Source organism: Callorhinchus milii, unplaced genomic scaffold, assembly GCF_018977255.1.
Source record: "Callorhinchus milii isolate IMCB2004 unplaced genomic scaffold, IMCB_Cmil_1.0 Scaffold2, whole genome shotgun sequence".
In the NCBI taxonomy this organism is placed as follows: Eukaryota; Metazoa; Chordata; class Chondrichthyes; order Chimaeriformes; family Callorhinchidae; genus Callorhinchus; species Callorhinchus milii.
This window is the reverse complement of record NW_024704743.1, coordinates 99,099,380-99,115,091: the sequence shown is the minus strand read 5'-3', so window position 1 is coordinate 99,115,091 and position 15,712 is coordinate 99,099,380. Positions and strand designations below refer to the sequence as shown.

Here is a 15,712-nt window from a genome sequence, read left to right as displayed (position 1 = left end):
GAGAGGGTGCAGCACATATTCACTATCATGTTACCAGGTATAAGTATGAAGAGATGCTAGCTAAAAATCAAGCTTCATTTAAAAATTATGATAACTAACAACACAGGTTAAATATATGCTGCACCAGCTCCATGGCTCTAATGGAGCATCCAAAACTGTATGCAATATTCAAGTTGCAGTCTAAGCATTGTCTTGCACAGATTCAACTTGATCTCTTCAATTGTGCATTCAATGTTTTTATATATAAAAATATACATCTCCCAATTGTCCCTGTTGTAATTCTGCAAACCTGATTTTAAAGATTTGTGCATTAGCACCCTCAGATTCCTCTACTTTTCTACTCCTTGATGGGTTTACTGTTTAGATATATTTCTGTTAAATATTCTTTTGCACTAAATGTACTTACATTTTTACCTATATTTAACTCAATTTGCTACATATTGGGCCACATCTCTAACCTCCCTGTAACCTCTGGCATTCTTCACAATGCTGTCTAAAAAGGGCTCAAGTAGTGTCATCTCTGTATGGTCATTTGCAAAAGTACCCAAAGTGTAAAGTGTTTTCTCCAGGCATGAGGACTTGTGAGACTTCATCTTAGAGCTCAAGATTTTATCAGACCAAACGTTTCTGAGTTTGCTTGCTGTACGTAGGATTACCATCACAAGAAGCTTTTGTCAGGGAGCCACACAGTTTTGATACTATTCCAGCAATGTTTAGATGCCAGTGTGTCATATTCCCTTCTTTGGGATATCAGAAAGGATATATTCAGGGCTGATTTTTGGTTTCAACCAAAAACTCTGATAAAACACCCCAATACAAAAAAAAGAAATCGGTGTTTATTCAACAAACACAGTAAATTGTTATCTGTTCTGGTGCGCACGGCACATGAGTGAGAGCACCTCTCTCCCCCCCGTGTGTGAAGGTATGTTCCAAACACGCCTGCGCACATGGAGAGAGAGAGAGAAGAGCCCTCACGCATTCAAAATGCCTCCTTCCTCAAACGTGAGAGGATGGAGGCACTGCACATTGCTTGAAAGCACCTCTCTTGCCTCAGTGTGCACAGGTGCGTCTGAATCTTTCACTAAAACTAAATGAAAAACCCACGATTTTTAGAACTCAAAAAATGCTAAAAAATATATATAAAACTAAACCACGAAAAGTGAATTTTTTAAACCCTGAAAAACAGAAACCCTAGATATATTGGCCTTGGAGGGGGTACAGCACAGCTTCATCAGAATAATACCAGGATTGAAAGAGTTAAATTATGAAGCTAGGTTGCATTTGCATCTGGAGTTCAGGGGTAATCTAATTGAGGTGTTTAAAATGATAAAGGGACTTGATAAAATCGTTACAGAGAAACTATTTATTATGGTGAGGGAATCCAGAACCAGGAGACATAATATAAAAGTAGAGCTAGGCCAGTTAGGAGTGAAACCAGGAAGCATTTTTTCACACAAAGGGTTGTGGAAATCTGGAATTCTCTCCCCCAAAAGGCTTTGGATGCTGGGTCAATTGGTATTTTCAAATCTGAGGACCAACATTTCACTTCATCTTAGTCTGTAAGATCATTTTGTCTTATGCAGGGTGACCAAAACGACATAATACCATCATAATGTCTTAAGTCTCAAAGAAATAATATTTTGGTTTTTTTTAGATAATAGGGTAGATATCACGCTTTTTGGTCACCCTGTAGATAGGTTAAGGCTAAATTTCAAAATGTCAGGCCTTTTTTTAAAGAAATACATTTTATTTTGCAATAGCACAAAACAAAATAATTTGTGCCAAGGAGGAGAAATTGGGAACCATATTTTTCACTGCAATAAAATGTAGAATTTAATAGTGAGAGACATAATAAGGGTCACTATAATGACTAGCTTTTTTATTCTACACAATTGAAATATGATTCCAGTGCATTAAGTAAAGTTTAGGTATTATGATAATTAATTGTTAAGGCAACTTAATAAGCACCTCATTATTTCTGACAACATTTTGCTCGTACCCGCTACAGGATGCTCCTGTTGAATTACCTGGGGAAGATCGGCAGGGAGACTCCACTGAAGGCAGCTGTAGTCTTCTCCGTTGGCTGGGATGTGTTTGAGTGTACGGCTTCTCTTGAAAAACCACTTAACTGGATATTGTTTAATTACTATTTAACTACTTGTCTGCGGGCTTCCATCAGCAGGTTGGTATCTGAGGAGCGAGGAGGGCTTAATATCACTGTGACTAATCGCAGCAGCTTTCCAAGATTGCAGTGGACTTGTTTTTCATGCTGTTAAAACTTTTTTTATTGTCATTTTGAATAGAAACCTCACATAAGTAGTATCTGTTGGGACCATACATTTAATATGACTTATTCGAAGTCTTGAGTTTTGTCAAACTTGCATAGATTTTAAACTCTTGATAGGATGGATGACCTTTAGATGGATTATACTGTGCGCTAGTTTAGATAGCAAGCTATCTTCTGTAAAAATAGAACAAATGCATTCATTTTTTAAGGGTTCAGCTACAATTATTTGAGTCTACCATACATTGGTGATACATTATTGCCTCCATGGGCCAGTAGCTTATTGATGCCTTAGAAATTATATCATTCAGAGGATTTGAACTGAATTTCAGAATTATTTGTTCTGATAGCCTCGCAAATGAGTGCAATCGCCCTTTCAATATGACCCCATTTGACGTAGACAAGCTACAGGTAGACTATAAATGCATTTCTTTGATTTACTGTGTTATTAAATTTAATAGTTCTATGTATTTTAAGTACTCGATTTCAGTGGTTGTCAAACTACTACAAGATTAATTCCTCCTTAGAAGTCCTTAATTCACATGAAAGGATTATTGATGGTATCAAATATTTGGCTCAGCTCTTTCAAGCCCATGGAAGCACAAATAAATAAACCAATGTGATCGCGAAATAAACATTTTTACCATCTCAAACAACCTAATATTATTTAACAAGCTTGTCAGAATAATTGCTTCAACTTTCTAGCATTGCACATAATATCTAATACTTTTGATTTCTATTCTAAATGGAATAATGAGTAATATCCGGACTCTAATGTAAAATGATCTAATTTCATACCTTTTATGGTCTTGTCTATATTGCGCAGTGAGGGTGTGCCACTTAAAGGAGTAACAGAATTTTAATTGAATGTTCCCTGACCATAGCAACAAAGCTTCCACTTGAAGTTGATGATGCTTACTAGAGGACAGTGTCATTGACACTGGCATCAGTGATTTATACAATTGTGCACTCTTCATACAAGAGGATATCTTGAAGGCCATTTGATTGTAGGATTCCTCGTCCTGTGTATTTATAGCAAGTAGATCTCCGGATACCGATCAGCAGTAAAAACCTTAGCAATTGTTTTTCCCCTCCCTCCTCCAGGGCACTGAGGTAAATTGCAATATTCCACAACAGTATATGAAAGGGAGGGACTTGAAGGGGTATGGGAATAAGAAAGGGTTGTGAAATTAAAGCAAAATCCTTGCTGTGTGAGTTAATGCAGGCTTCAGTGCTATAGATTTCTGTTTCTAGGTATAACTCAGCTGTTTTGTGTTTCAAAAGATTTACTGTTTTTACGTTATAGACACAAGCAAGTCTTGGAGAAATTATTTAACCTTGATTATGTCCTGAAGGTAGGTGTCTTCCTCGCTATCTGTAAAATTCAGAGAATAATGCACCAGTACGTTTGTGAGTATGTTGTGTACAGAAAAAAATAAGCCATATGTATATATTTTTTCATCCTAGGCAAAATCTATACGAGAATTTGATGAAAGGCTTACGTCAGTCATGTTTGGTTACCCTAGCAATAGTGATTACTACAAAGACGCCAGCCCTTGTCACAAACTGAAATCCATCGAAGTTCCTGTGTTGTGCTTAAATGCTTTAGATGATGTTTTTTCACCAAGTCACGGTAAGTGTATGGCAATGTAGCTATGTAACACTACAGTGTTAGGTTGTAGCAGTTGTAAACAAAGTTCAAATTTTTGTTATGATTCATTTTTAAACACAATTTCACCTCAGTCTAAGTAACAGATGGAAAACTGGAAGGAAAGAGGCAGGGAGAGTAGGATGATCATCACTTTAATGCACGTGTCCAGACAAGTCATCCAGAGATCTCTATTGACAGCTTGAATTGAGATCTGAACAGATTTGATCAAGGAAGATAGTACGGAGGAGTAGAGATGAAATATGATAAGAAAATATTTACACATTAGAAAATAGGATATTTTTCTCTGTATTCAACAACACCAAATTACATTTATATGGTGCTTGTCATATCGGGAGGACGTTCCAAGGCACTAGACAGTGAAGCGTTTACACCCGAGCTGTGGGCTAGAGTTAGGAAGGGTGGAAGGCAAGGGTGGTGGTGATGGGAAGATGACCAAAGGCACGGTCAAACAGGAAGGACTTGAGATGGACCTTGAAGGAGACAAGGGAGAGGCAAGATGGAAGGCTGGATTTTTAGAAGGTGGGCGCAGCAAAGCGAAACACCTGACCTCCAATAGCGGGACTGGCAGAACGGAGGACGGGGAGCAAGCCAGTATCCAACAAGTGGAGGGAGTGGACAGGTTGGCGGGGTTTTAGGAGGACACAGAGGTAGAGCGGAACCAGACCGTGGAAGTGCTTTGAAGGTGAGGACAAGGATTCGAAACGTGATCCTCTGGGGAATGGAGAGCCAGTGAAATTCTTTGGGGGTTGGGGGTTCACTGCGTTAGTTATGACTTGCGATTTGCAAACACAATTTTATACCATGAGATGCACAACCAGCATTGTTTAAAATAGACTGATTTCAAACAGCCCATTGTGTCTGTCCTGGATCTTTAAAGAGCAATCCATTCAGTCCTATTTACCGCTTTTCCCCAAGTCCCTGTACTGCTTTTTAGGTAGTTATCGAGTCCCTTTTTGAAAGTTAATATGGATTCTGCTTCAACCACCACTGCTGGATGATGGTTCCCAATGGGATTCACTGATAGAATAGGGAAGTCTGTTGGTAACTTGCCAAATTGTGAGATTCCTGCTTCAAAGCACCATAGGGAAAGTTCCCATGAGCTAACTGATATTATGTATTGGCAGGATTCCCCCTTTGACATATACAGCCTTGGAAGTATCTCATAACATTGAATAATGATTCCCCCAAGCCATCATTCTCTCAACTCTCTCCAATGCAAACCCTTCAGTCGGGTTTCCGTGCTGCCCATAGCACAGAAACTGCCCTGGTCAAGGTCACCAATGACATCCTGACCATCTGTGACCAGGGCTCCCTCTACCTCCTGGTCCTCGACCTATCGGCAGCATTCGATACGTCGACCACGCTATCCTCCTCCACCTCTTGTCCTCCCACCTCAACCTTCAAGGCCCTGTCCTTGAGTGTTTTAGGTCGAACCTCTCCCACCGACTTCACTTTGTTTCCACAAATGGTTTTTCCTCCACCCCCGCACTGTCTTGTGCGTCGTCCCTCAGGGCTCTGTCCTTGGTCCCCTCTTCACCCTCTATATGCTCCCCCTTGGTGACATCATCCGCAGACATGGGATTAACTTCCACATGTATGCGGATGACACCCAACTCTACCTTTCCTCCTCTACCCTCAACTCCACGACCACCGATGTCCTGACAGCCTGCCTGTCCGACATCGAGTCCTGGACGAGAGACAACTTTCTTCAGCTCAACGTGCGTAAAACTGAGGCCCTCCTGATTGGCTCACGTCAGCGCCTCCGCACCTCAGGCGCTGACAGCATCAGCATCCAAGGCTGCACTCTCCACCTCTCAAAGCCATCAGGAACCTCGGGGTTCTGTTCGACCCTGAGCTGTCCTTTCTCCCTCATATCCGCGCCACAACTGGCACCGCCTTCCATCACCTCCGGAACATCGCCAGACTACGGCACTACCTCACCCCTCACGCTGCTGAAACTCTGGTCCACGCCTTTATCACCTCAAGGCTGGACTATGGGAACTCTCTCCTCGCCGGCCTTCCCGGCACCTCTCTCCACAAGCTGCAGGTCATTCAGATCTCTGCAGCTCATGTACTGTCCCGCACCAGACTTCGGGACCACATCACTCCCACCCTCGCTCGCCTCCACTGGCTCCCCATCCCCCAGAGGATCGATTCCAAGATCCTCATCCTCACCTACAAGGCCATTCACGGCCTTACTCCCTCCTACCTCTCCGACCTACTATCCCCCTACTTACCTGCCCGTACCCTCCGTTCCTCTGGCTCCGGTCTGCTCCACATCCCCCGCCCCAACCGCCCTACCATCGGTGGCCGGGCCTTCAGCCTCTCAGCCCCTAGGCTCTGGAACTCTATCCCCCAGTGCCTTCGCCGCCTCCTCCCTTTCCTCCTTCAAGGCCGGTCTCAAGACCTTTCTCTTTAACCGTGCCTTCACCTCCCCTCTCGACTCTCTACCCCCTCCTCGCCCCCTCCCTTCCCTCCCCTCACCCTGACCATTTCCCCCCTGCTCAGGTCCTGACCCAACTGTACAACGCCTTGGGACGTTCTCCCGACGTGAAAGGCTCTCTATAAATGGAATCTTGTTGTTGTTGTTTTAAATGCACGGCGCTCAAAACAACAAATAATGTTCCAAGCAAAGGCTCACTAGAGATCTGCACAAAGTCAAAATAACCTCTTCTGGCTTTCAGTTCAACGTTCTTCCTACATAACCTAACATTTGATTAGTTTGTCGATAACAACTTCACATTGAATGGAAATTTTATATTTTTTCCAGCCATACCTAAGGAATCTGCAAAACAAAGCCCTTATGTCTCATTGTTGCTTACTTCACATGGAGGACACATTGGCTTCTTAGAAGGGATATTTCCTCGACAAACAACTTACATGGACAGAGTCTTCAAACAATTTGTACAAGCTGTCATTGAGCATGGAGATGAACTGAGAGCAATGTAACTCTTCTTCGGATCTATTCATTCTACTCTTTTGCACACTAATTTTACTGTTAAAGCTAATCCAAATCTTGACTTAAGCACATTGCAAACTATGCATTTACTCATAATATATATTTAAAATGCCGCACTGCTCTTTACTTGAAATTGTCCATAATTTAACAAAAGGTTGAATGACAGATAGCCAAAAATATTGCACTTTGATTATATCTGAGTTTATGTTTTTGCATTTTTTTTATGATTGTTGGTTGTTTTTTAAGTAAAAACATTCAAGTTTTAATTTTATATTCGTAACTTTTAATTACTGGTTCATCTCCTTTTTAATCACAATTATTAAATTCTGCTTACCGGATTTGCACTAAAATATTAAAATTACAAAAGTAGCAACAGGAGATTGATAACCTCAGGGCTTTTATTTGAAATGGGCCAGCAGTATTAATTCAGTCTTTTGCTCATTGAAAGTGTTACAGATCAGAAAAGAATGCATTTGCACACAATTTATCAATTAGCCAAATTTAATATTTCTTCTGTTGCACTTTGCCTCTAATATTGGTACTGTCATTATAATTGTCTGCAGTTTGGTTACCTATATGTTTTCAAAAAAGTAACAATGCAACATATGGATAACTATTATAAATGCAATATTTAATGGAGAAGAATGCAGAGATGCTGCTACAACAAAAAATCTTGCCATAAAATGAATGTAACAATGTAATGCTGAAATGTAATATTATTTGGGACTGGACTGGAAAACTTTCTTTTTAGAATATTCATCCATACGGACTGGAACAAGAGGTCTATTCTTTACGTGCTTAAAACCAAAGCAGAAACCAATATCATACTTACATTAAGAGAAAGTCATTCTGAATTAGACTGTAGTTGTGGGACCTCATCTTTCTCAGTATAAGCAATATATTTTATGCCAAACTAGTTTTTACAGCTGGTGCTATTGAGTTGGCAGTCCATTACACTACATGCTGTAGTTATCTTGTCATACGGTCTACTATTAACTGGATTCTTCCAGCCTTTGTACAGTGTTTATAATATAAATGATCCAGCATAAGTCTGACAGACACATCAGTGTCATATATTACAAAATGTAAATGCATTTTTTTTCTGGGAAATCTCTTGAACAACTAGAATACATTTTAAGCTATATATTTACGAAAAAAAATAAAATTTTCTAAACCAACTGAACTTTGTGTATTTTGTAACTAATTTGTCATTGGCGTTATACATATACTGCATTCACATTTTCTACTGAGTGGTGCATTACCTACAACAGTAGAACCGCTGAACTTCCCAGCGAGAAGACACAAGTCGAGTCCTGTAGCTCAGTGGTTAGAGCACTCACTTTGCAAGCGAGAGACCTGAGTTCAATTCCAGACAGGGTGAAACCTTGGGCAAGTTTCCTTACTCCACACATCTAATAATAATCCCTCCAAAACCATAAACAATAATAAATTGGTCATTTTCAATCTATGACTGTTTGTGGGACATTGCTGTGCGCAATTGGCTGCCGCGTTCGCCCACAGATATACAGTCAATTCACTTTACAGTGTGTTCTGTGAAGCGCTTTGGGACGTCCTCCCGACGTGAAAAGCGCTCTATCAAATGCAAGGATTATTATTATTAAGTTGAAATGTTTCGTGTTCAGTGAGTAGAATTTCTTTTTTTTAAAAATGTAATGCCACCTGTTATGGGATCCCATCCCAGAACAGAAGGAAAACTAAGCTATAATCGAGGCAGTGCCAGTTTTCCATTAGTATCAGAGATGCTACCAGTTTTCATATATCGGTGCTGTCAGTAACACAAAGCAAAATGAGCAGTAGTGATGCCACGGATCAGGTCAACTGATCCACTCAGTTGACCAGTAGTTCTTAGTATGTCTGTGAATGAGAGGTAAATTACTACTAGTGGCAGCACCACTCCTGCTCATTCTTCATAACCAATGCAAACATCTTGACTATAAGGACAGACATCCTTCTAAGTCCTCATTGTGGTCAAACTTCTAAAGTGATTAATTTCAATAACACAGCTCAGGCTATTCTGATCATGCTTCCAGTTGGCTCATCAAAGACCATAATAATAATAAATAATTCTTGCATTTGATATAGCACTTTTCACATCTTCTCGACGTCTCAAAGCATTTCACAGAATAATAATAATAATAATCCTCGCATTTGATATAGCGCTTTTCACGTCGGGAGGACGTCCCAAAGCGCTTCACAGAACACTGTAAAGTGAATTTGTGGGCGAACGCAGCAGCCAATTGCGCACAGCAGTGTCGCACAAACAGTCGTGGATTGAAAATGAACAATTTATTTATTTATTTATTTTTGGAGGGATTATTATTAGGTGTGCGGAGTAAGGAAACTTGCCTGAGGTTTCGCTGTGCCAGGTATCTCGCTTGCAAGGCGAGTGCTCTAACCACTGAGCTACAGGATTCCACAATCATCCTTATTGATGGAGAAAGTATGATGATAATGAGGGTAATTAGGATGAAAATCAGCATGTTCCGTCATTTGCAACGCCCCAGTTTGGTTGTTAGATTGGTTTCTGCCCATATTCCGAACCATTCACCTACAAATACACAGTCACTCCATTTCCAGTAAACCCTATGAAGCGCTTTGAGATGTCCTTCCAACGTGATAAAGTGCTATATCATATGCAAGGATTATTATTATATTCATGTCTCGTCTAAATACTCTGAGACGCTATCTCACGTGAAAGGTGCTACCTCTTCCATATCAATGCAGCTCCAGGTACAACACCCTATTCCTTTCTGTGTTCTATGCAATTCAGAAACTCCACTATGTTATATTTTCCCATCAAGTGGATCAATTTCTGTTTGAAAGGATGTTAAACTCTTTGCTGAAACATAAATATATGACATCAACTGAGTCCCCCTTGTCCACAACTTCTGGTATTCAAAGATTTGAGGTTTTATCATTATTGGTTTCTCCTGAATGGCAGGACCTCTTCTAGTATTCTTATGAAACACTTTAGTGTAAAAATTAATGATTGTAATATTGTACTTTCTGAAGAACATGAAGGGTAAGTACTTAAAAAAGGACTGATAGAATGTTACTGGGTTGGTGTACACGTTAGAGGTGACAGAAACGATATGTGCTTTTTGGAACATAGTGCAAAGAGAATTTTTTCTTTATTAATCTGGCAACTGTGTCAGTTTGGCTCAGTTAACAGAACAATTGCCTCTGAGTCAGAAAATTGTGGGTTCAAGCACCACGTCAGGACTTGGAACTCGTATTGTTTTAGCTGACAATCCAATGCAATGCTGTGCATTGTGCTGCATTTTTGGAGTGCCAACCTTTGGATAAGACATTAAATAAATGGCTGCCTTGTTCAGCTGAATGTTAAAGATCCCATAGGACTACTCGAAAGAGAAGGCAGTTTCTCCTGATGTCCTGGCCAACAATCCCTCAAAAAAAATTGGTCGTTCATTTCACGTCTGTTTGCAGGTAGTTGCTGTGTGCAAAAGTGGCTGCTGCATTTGCCCAAAAAACATGCAGTCACTACACTTTACAGTATCTCCTATGAAGCTTTGGGACAGCTTTCTGACTTGAAAAGTACCAAACCAAATGCAAGGATTATTGTTATACAGAAAAAATCAGACAGAGACAAAAACAGAAGTGAAGCAAAAAAAACAGGAATGAGAGAATGAGTGAAAGGCAATACAATGGCAGCAGCAAACAAAAGTGTTAATATCATTGGATGTTTGGTCATATTAAGATTTATTTCACCATAGAATACAGGAGAATGAGAGAGGGACTCACAGTGAGCAATGAACTGTTGGTATGTCTCATCTGATTTCTATGCTATAATAAAATGATGTGTAATCTGTAATCTCTATATATAAAATTATGTATAACCTGCAATCTCCACATGGGTTTTATTAATCTTATGAGTAAAGTTCAAAACTTCATCTATGCCAAGTCAAAGCAAGTCACCTTGTCTGAATTCAAGAGCTAAAATGGTATTAAAATATTCAGAGGTTCAAAGTACTTTCTAATGGCATTTGCAAAGAACATATCTTGCCCCCAACCTGTTGAAAGACAGTGCCCCAAGACCAGGGGGAAAAATAGGATTTCACCTGCCCAACACCATTTATTACATAAGTGAATTGATAACAAAGTATTAAAAATGTTAAGAGACGTAAAAAAAATTAAAAACGAGCAAAATGTTAAAAAATGTTAAACTATATTTCACATCTAAAAACTTAAAAAAGTATATAAACAGGGAGCCCACCCTCCCTGCCCTCCACCCTCCATTACTCCAACCCCCCCACTGCTCGGATCCAAATCCCTAGCTGTCCAGTGACTTGGGACATCCTCCAGATGTGAAAGGTACTGCCCAAACCTCAGAGACCTGAGTTCAATTCCAGGCAGGGCGAAACCTTGGGCAAGTTTCCTTACTCCACACGCCTAATAATAATCCCTCCAAAAAACCAAAAACAATAATTAAATTGGTCATTTTCAATCTACGACTGTTTGTGGGACACTGCTGTGCGCAATTGGCTGCCGCGTTCGCCCACAAATATACAGTCAATTCACTTTACAGTGTGTTCTGTGAAGCGCTTTGGGACGTCCTCCTGACGTGAAAAGCGCTATATCAAATGCAAGGATTATTATTATAAACGTAATTTTGTATTGTATTGTATATACACAAAGTATTTGCTGAACATATTCATAGCAGATTCACAATGAGGATCAAAACAGCCTACTTGGGTGTTTACTGAAAAATTTATCTACAACTTGATCAACTTCTATATTCATGTATGTTTCACATATGCAGTGTTTGAATTTCCCGCTGTCTGTAATGATGTCAGTATCCCCATGCCAGCATCATCACAAGCAGCAACCAATTTTAAAAAACTAAAAAAAATCTTTGGGCTTCTCTGTATCTATTGGAGCCTCTGTCTATCCCTGTTAGTCAGTGTCTTTGTGTCACTGACTGACATGGACAGACATAGGCTCCGATACACAGAGTTTTTGAACTTCCTAGACTGTAATAGCACTGTTATCTCCAAACCAGCATCTTTTTTTTTGGGTCATTACGGACAATTGGCGATTCAAATATAATATCTACCTTTAGTGTTGTGATAATACAGAAGGTAGGTATTAAAACTTTATTTCTGTGCTTCCAGTGATCTTTAAACATGATGAAAAATAGTTTAAAATAAAAATAAATATTCGTGCCCAAGACACATCACTATAAGATAGTTATCATAAGATTCTTTTAAAAAAACAACTCTTAAGTTCCGTGATTCATATATAAAATTATTTGCCTCTCTAAGCAGTCTCTTTTTTCCAGAGTAAGCAAACATTTTGGCTGATTCTCCAATAGTTTTACATATTGGACTATATTTTATTTACAATAACAACAACAAGATTACATTTGTATAGTGCTTTTCACATCGGGAGGATGTTCCAAGGCGCTGGACAGAGTACAGCATTTAATGCAAGTTTCAACAAAACGACACGTGTTCTGTGCTATGAGATGTTTATTAGCATTTTCACATGATGAAAATCTCTGCTCCATTCTCTCCCTCCCCACCGTTTTTCATGGTGCATTTCTTTTGTGGCATACAGCCAAGAAAGGAATCAAAGCTGTATTGCTGCAGCCTTGGTGCCACAAGCTTTTTTTTTAGGTGTTGCACCTGCTATAAGCACTCTCAAAAAAAACAATAATAAATTGGTCACTCAATCCACAACTGTTTGTGGGACGCTGTTGTGCACAATTGGCTGCCATGTTTCAGCCAACAAAATATACAGTCAATTCACTTTTCAGTATATTCTGTGTAGCTCTTTGAGCCGTCTAGAAGACGTGAAAAGCGCTATATCAAATGCAAGGATTATTATTATTATTGAATTGTCCTTGGTTTTGCAATTGTTTGTTTCTTGGGTTCCTCAAGTATCCCACTAATGCCTCTCACTTACACTCTCCCATGCATTTTTCAGGCAAGAAAGACAACTAATTTTAAATGATGCCTATACAGTTATGGCCCATACTGATCTGTTAATAGTTAACAAAAGTTGTGTTGGTCCCAGTGATAGCTTGAGTCACATGTCTAAGTATCCAAACAGACATGGCAGGAAGGTCCAAAGTGCCTCCAAAAATCAGTGTAGATTTGACATTCTGCCACAAGATTTTTGCTGGATGCAACGTCCTAAATAATCATACACAGTACTTAGGTTATTGTTACATTTTCCTGGAGGCAATGACAAGTGACTCTGAAGAAGATGATACTCCTGAGTCTCACCTTGCATTCAGTAATGCAGATATACATCAGGCAATCTAATGGTTCAAGAGACAGAGCACAGTAATTCAATCCATAGTTTGTGCTGCGTTCGTTGATCTCAGACAGGATGCAGGAAGCCAGCTACATTTATCTTCAGGACAATTTAAGCTACGCAGCAAAAAATCAACTTGAGTTCCCAATCCTGATTGCTTTCCAGTGACCCCCATTAAAAGGTGCAATGTAGACACTGGGCAAAGGTACAATCAGTCTAACATTGGGGGGCTTAAATTGTCCTTCAGCTGATCTGTAAATTTACAGATATATACAGTGAATACCATGATGAATTCACGCTGCCAAGATCCATAAAGGTACAATCCTTTGGAGAATAATCCATAAATTGTTCTTATATTTAAGAGCAAGGACTGTTTCTATGAGATTTAAGAACTGCAAAGAGAGTAAGAGTACAAGAGTATGATTCACTTTTTGACCATTGAGGAAGCTCTGCAAATTCCTAGTTCACTGTGGGCCTCTGGTGGCAGGGACCAAATAGTACAGTTTCGCCATCCTGGATTATTCCCTTTTATAAAATTACATGACACAGTGGAGTTATTATGTATGGATAAACAGTAATGATCTTTAAGATGTGGTAACAATCAGCAGGTAAAATCCTCCAATAAAAGAAATGCACAAGCAAAACAAGGAATGATTGATCCCTAACTTCAAATATACATACTTTGTTACAGTTAAATAATAGCAAATATTGTTATCAATTCGGTGGTAATTTGTGCCACTGATGCAAATTATATGATGCATTGTCTGAAATGCCTTCCTTCAAGTGAGATGTTACACCATCTGCCTGTTCTTCAATGGGTGTTAAAATTTCTGACACTGCTTTTCAAGATAAGAGAGTTTGTTCTGGTATCATGGCCAATAATCCTCGAGATTAATTGGTCATTTACATGAGTATGATAATGAGTGAGAACTTGCTAGTGTAAATGGATACAAAATCAGTCACTACCTTTGACAGTAATTACTATTGAAGTTATTTATTTATTACTTATTATTATTTTCTTATTTATATTTATTATTTATTTATTATAATATATAATATAATATATAATAATATTTACCATATATAATATATAATAACATTTATTATTTATTATAAATAATATTTATTACTTATTATTTATTACCGGGTTCAATTCCCGGAAGAGTGAAACCTTGGGCAAGTTTCCTTATTCTACTGGATGCCGCATTTCGTCCACAAAGTATATGGTCGGTTCATTTTGCAGTGTGTTCTGTGAAGCGCTTTGAGACGTGTAGAAGACATGAAAAGCGCTATATCAAATGCAAGGATTATTATTATATTATTACGTTGAAATGTTTCACCATGATAAGGTGCATTAAAAAGGCAAATTCTTTGACTCAACTACATTAGTACGTTCGGCTTTATTTTTGCTCATTCCTTCAATGCACCAACAAATATAATTTTGCAATCCTATTTTAGCTTTGCTTCAAAGCCAATCTCCTTGATTTAGACTTAATCAAGGTGAAATCTTCAAGTTCAACCATTGTCCCAGAGTCGCAGGGGAGGCACTAGGGTAAATAACAACAAGAAAGGACTACCAGGCACTGGATGATAAAGACCAGGACAGACATTTAAGAGGCAATTTTCTGCAGGAATGGAAAAAGGTAGGGTTGGTGTTCTGGAAGGATGAGATGGAATGAACGAAGATCAGAGATCATTTCATACACTATATATAACAGATGCATCCAGGCAAATATGTCAAAGTTTTTATTGTGGATTGTAATCTTAATTCTTCATTCAAAAGGGAAATTAATGCAAGATTTAGGTACTGTATGTTACAAACTGAAAGAATTAAAGGAACACTATTTATATATCATGTTACAGATTGGTACCAGACACTGACACTTCATTTCTAAGTGTAATGTAGTATTCACAGGAACATCTCACCCGCAAACATTGAATTAATTACCAATCAAAATTGGCAAATTTGTCAAAAATTATTGGATATCCCATTTTTAAAGATAAGGGGACTTAATTTTTTTTAAAAAATCATCTTAAGAGAAGATAACTATAATTCAGACTTTAGACCTTTAAGACTATTTTCCGTTAACTTGTCTGAACCAATTGCTCTGTGAGCAAAGGCTGAGGGTTTGCTCCTCCTTAAGTAGAACAGCTCAGACCATTGGACACTGGGTGTCCTCTGATATTTGTTAGAAATAAGCAGTACATGAACAGTAAGTTATAATAATAAAAATAATCTTTTTGTTTGACATTGATCCAATGTCTCAAATTGGATTTCCTGTAAAGTGTAGTAACTGTGTATTTGTAAGTGAACACGGCAGACAATTTTCACACAGTGATGTCCCATAAACAGCCATAGAGTGACTGACCAATTTTATTTGGGGGATTGTTGACCAGGATACCAGGAGTAACTATTTTCTCTTTTTGAATAATGCCATGGGATCTTTTAACATTCATCTTGTAGGCAGAAAAAAACTTTGTTTCATGTCACATCTGA

At 38.9% G+C, this 15,712-nt stretch overlaps 1 protein-coding gene across 1 annotated transcript in view; it reads left to right on the top strand.

The window, feature by feature from the left end:
• The window catches only part of abhd3 (abhydrolase domain containing 3, phospholipase), a 36,708-nt gene extending 28,610 nt beyond the window's left edge, over positions 1-8,098 (top strand). The window contains exons 6-9 of the mRNA XM_007900927.2: positions 2,009-2,182; positions 3,591-3,639; positions 3,752-3,917; positions 6,727-8,098. Of these exons, the coding sequence (XP_007899118.1) occupies positions 2,009-2,182; positions 3,591-3,639; positions 3,752-3,917; positions 6,727-6,905 (568 nt within the window). The 3' untranslated portion in view covers positions 6,906-8,098. The remainder of the gene's footprint in view (positions 1-2,008; positions 2,183-3,590; positions 3,640-3,751; positions 3,918-6,726) is intronic.
• Positions 8,099-15,712: the final 7,614 nt, after the last annotated feature.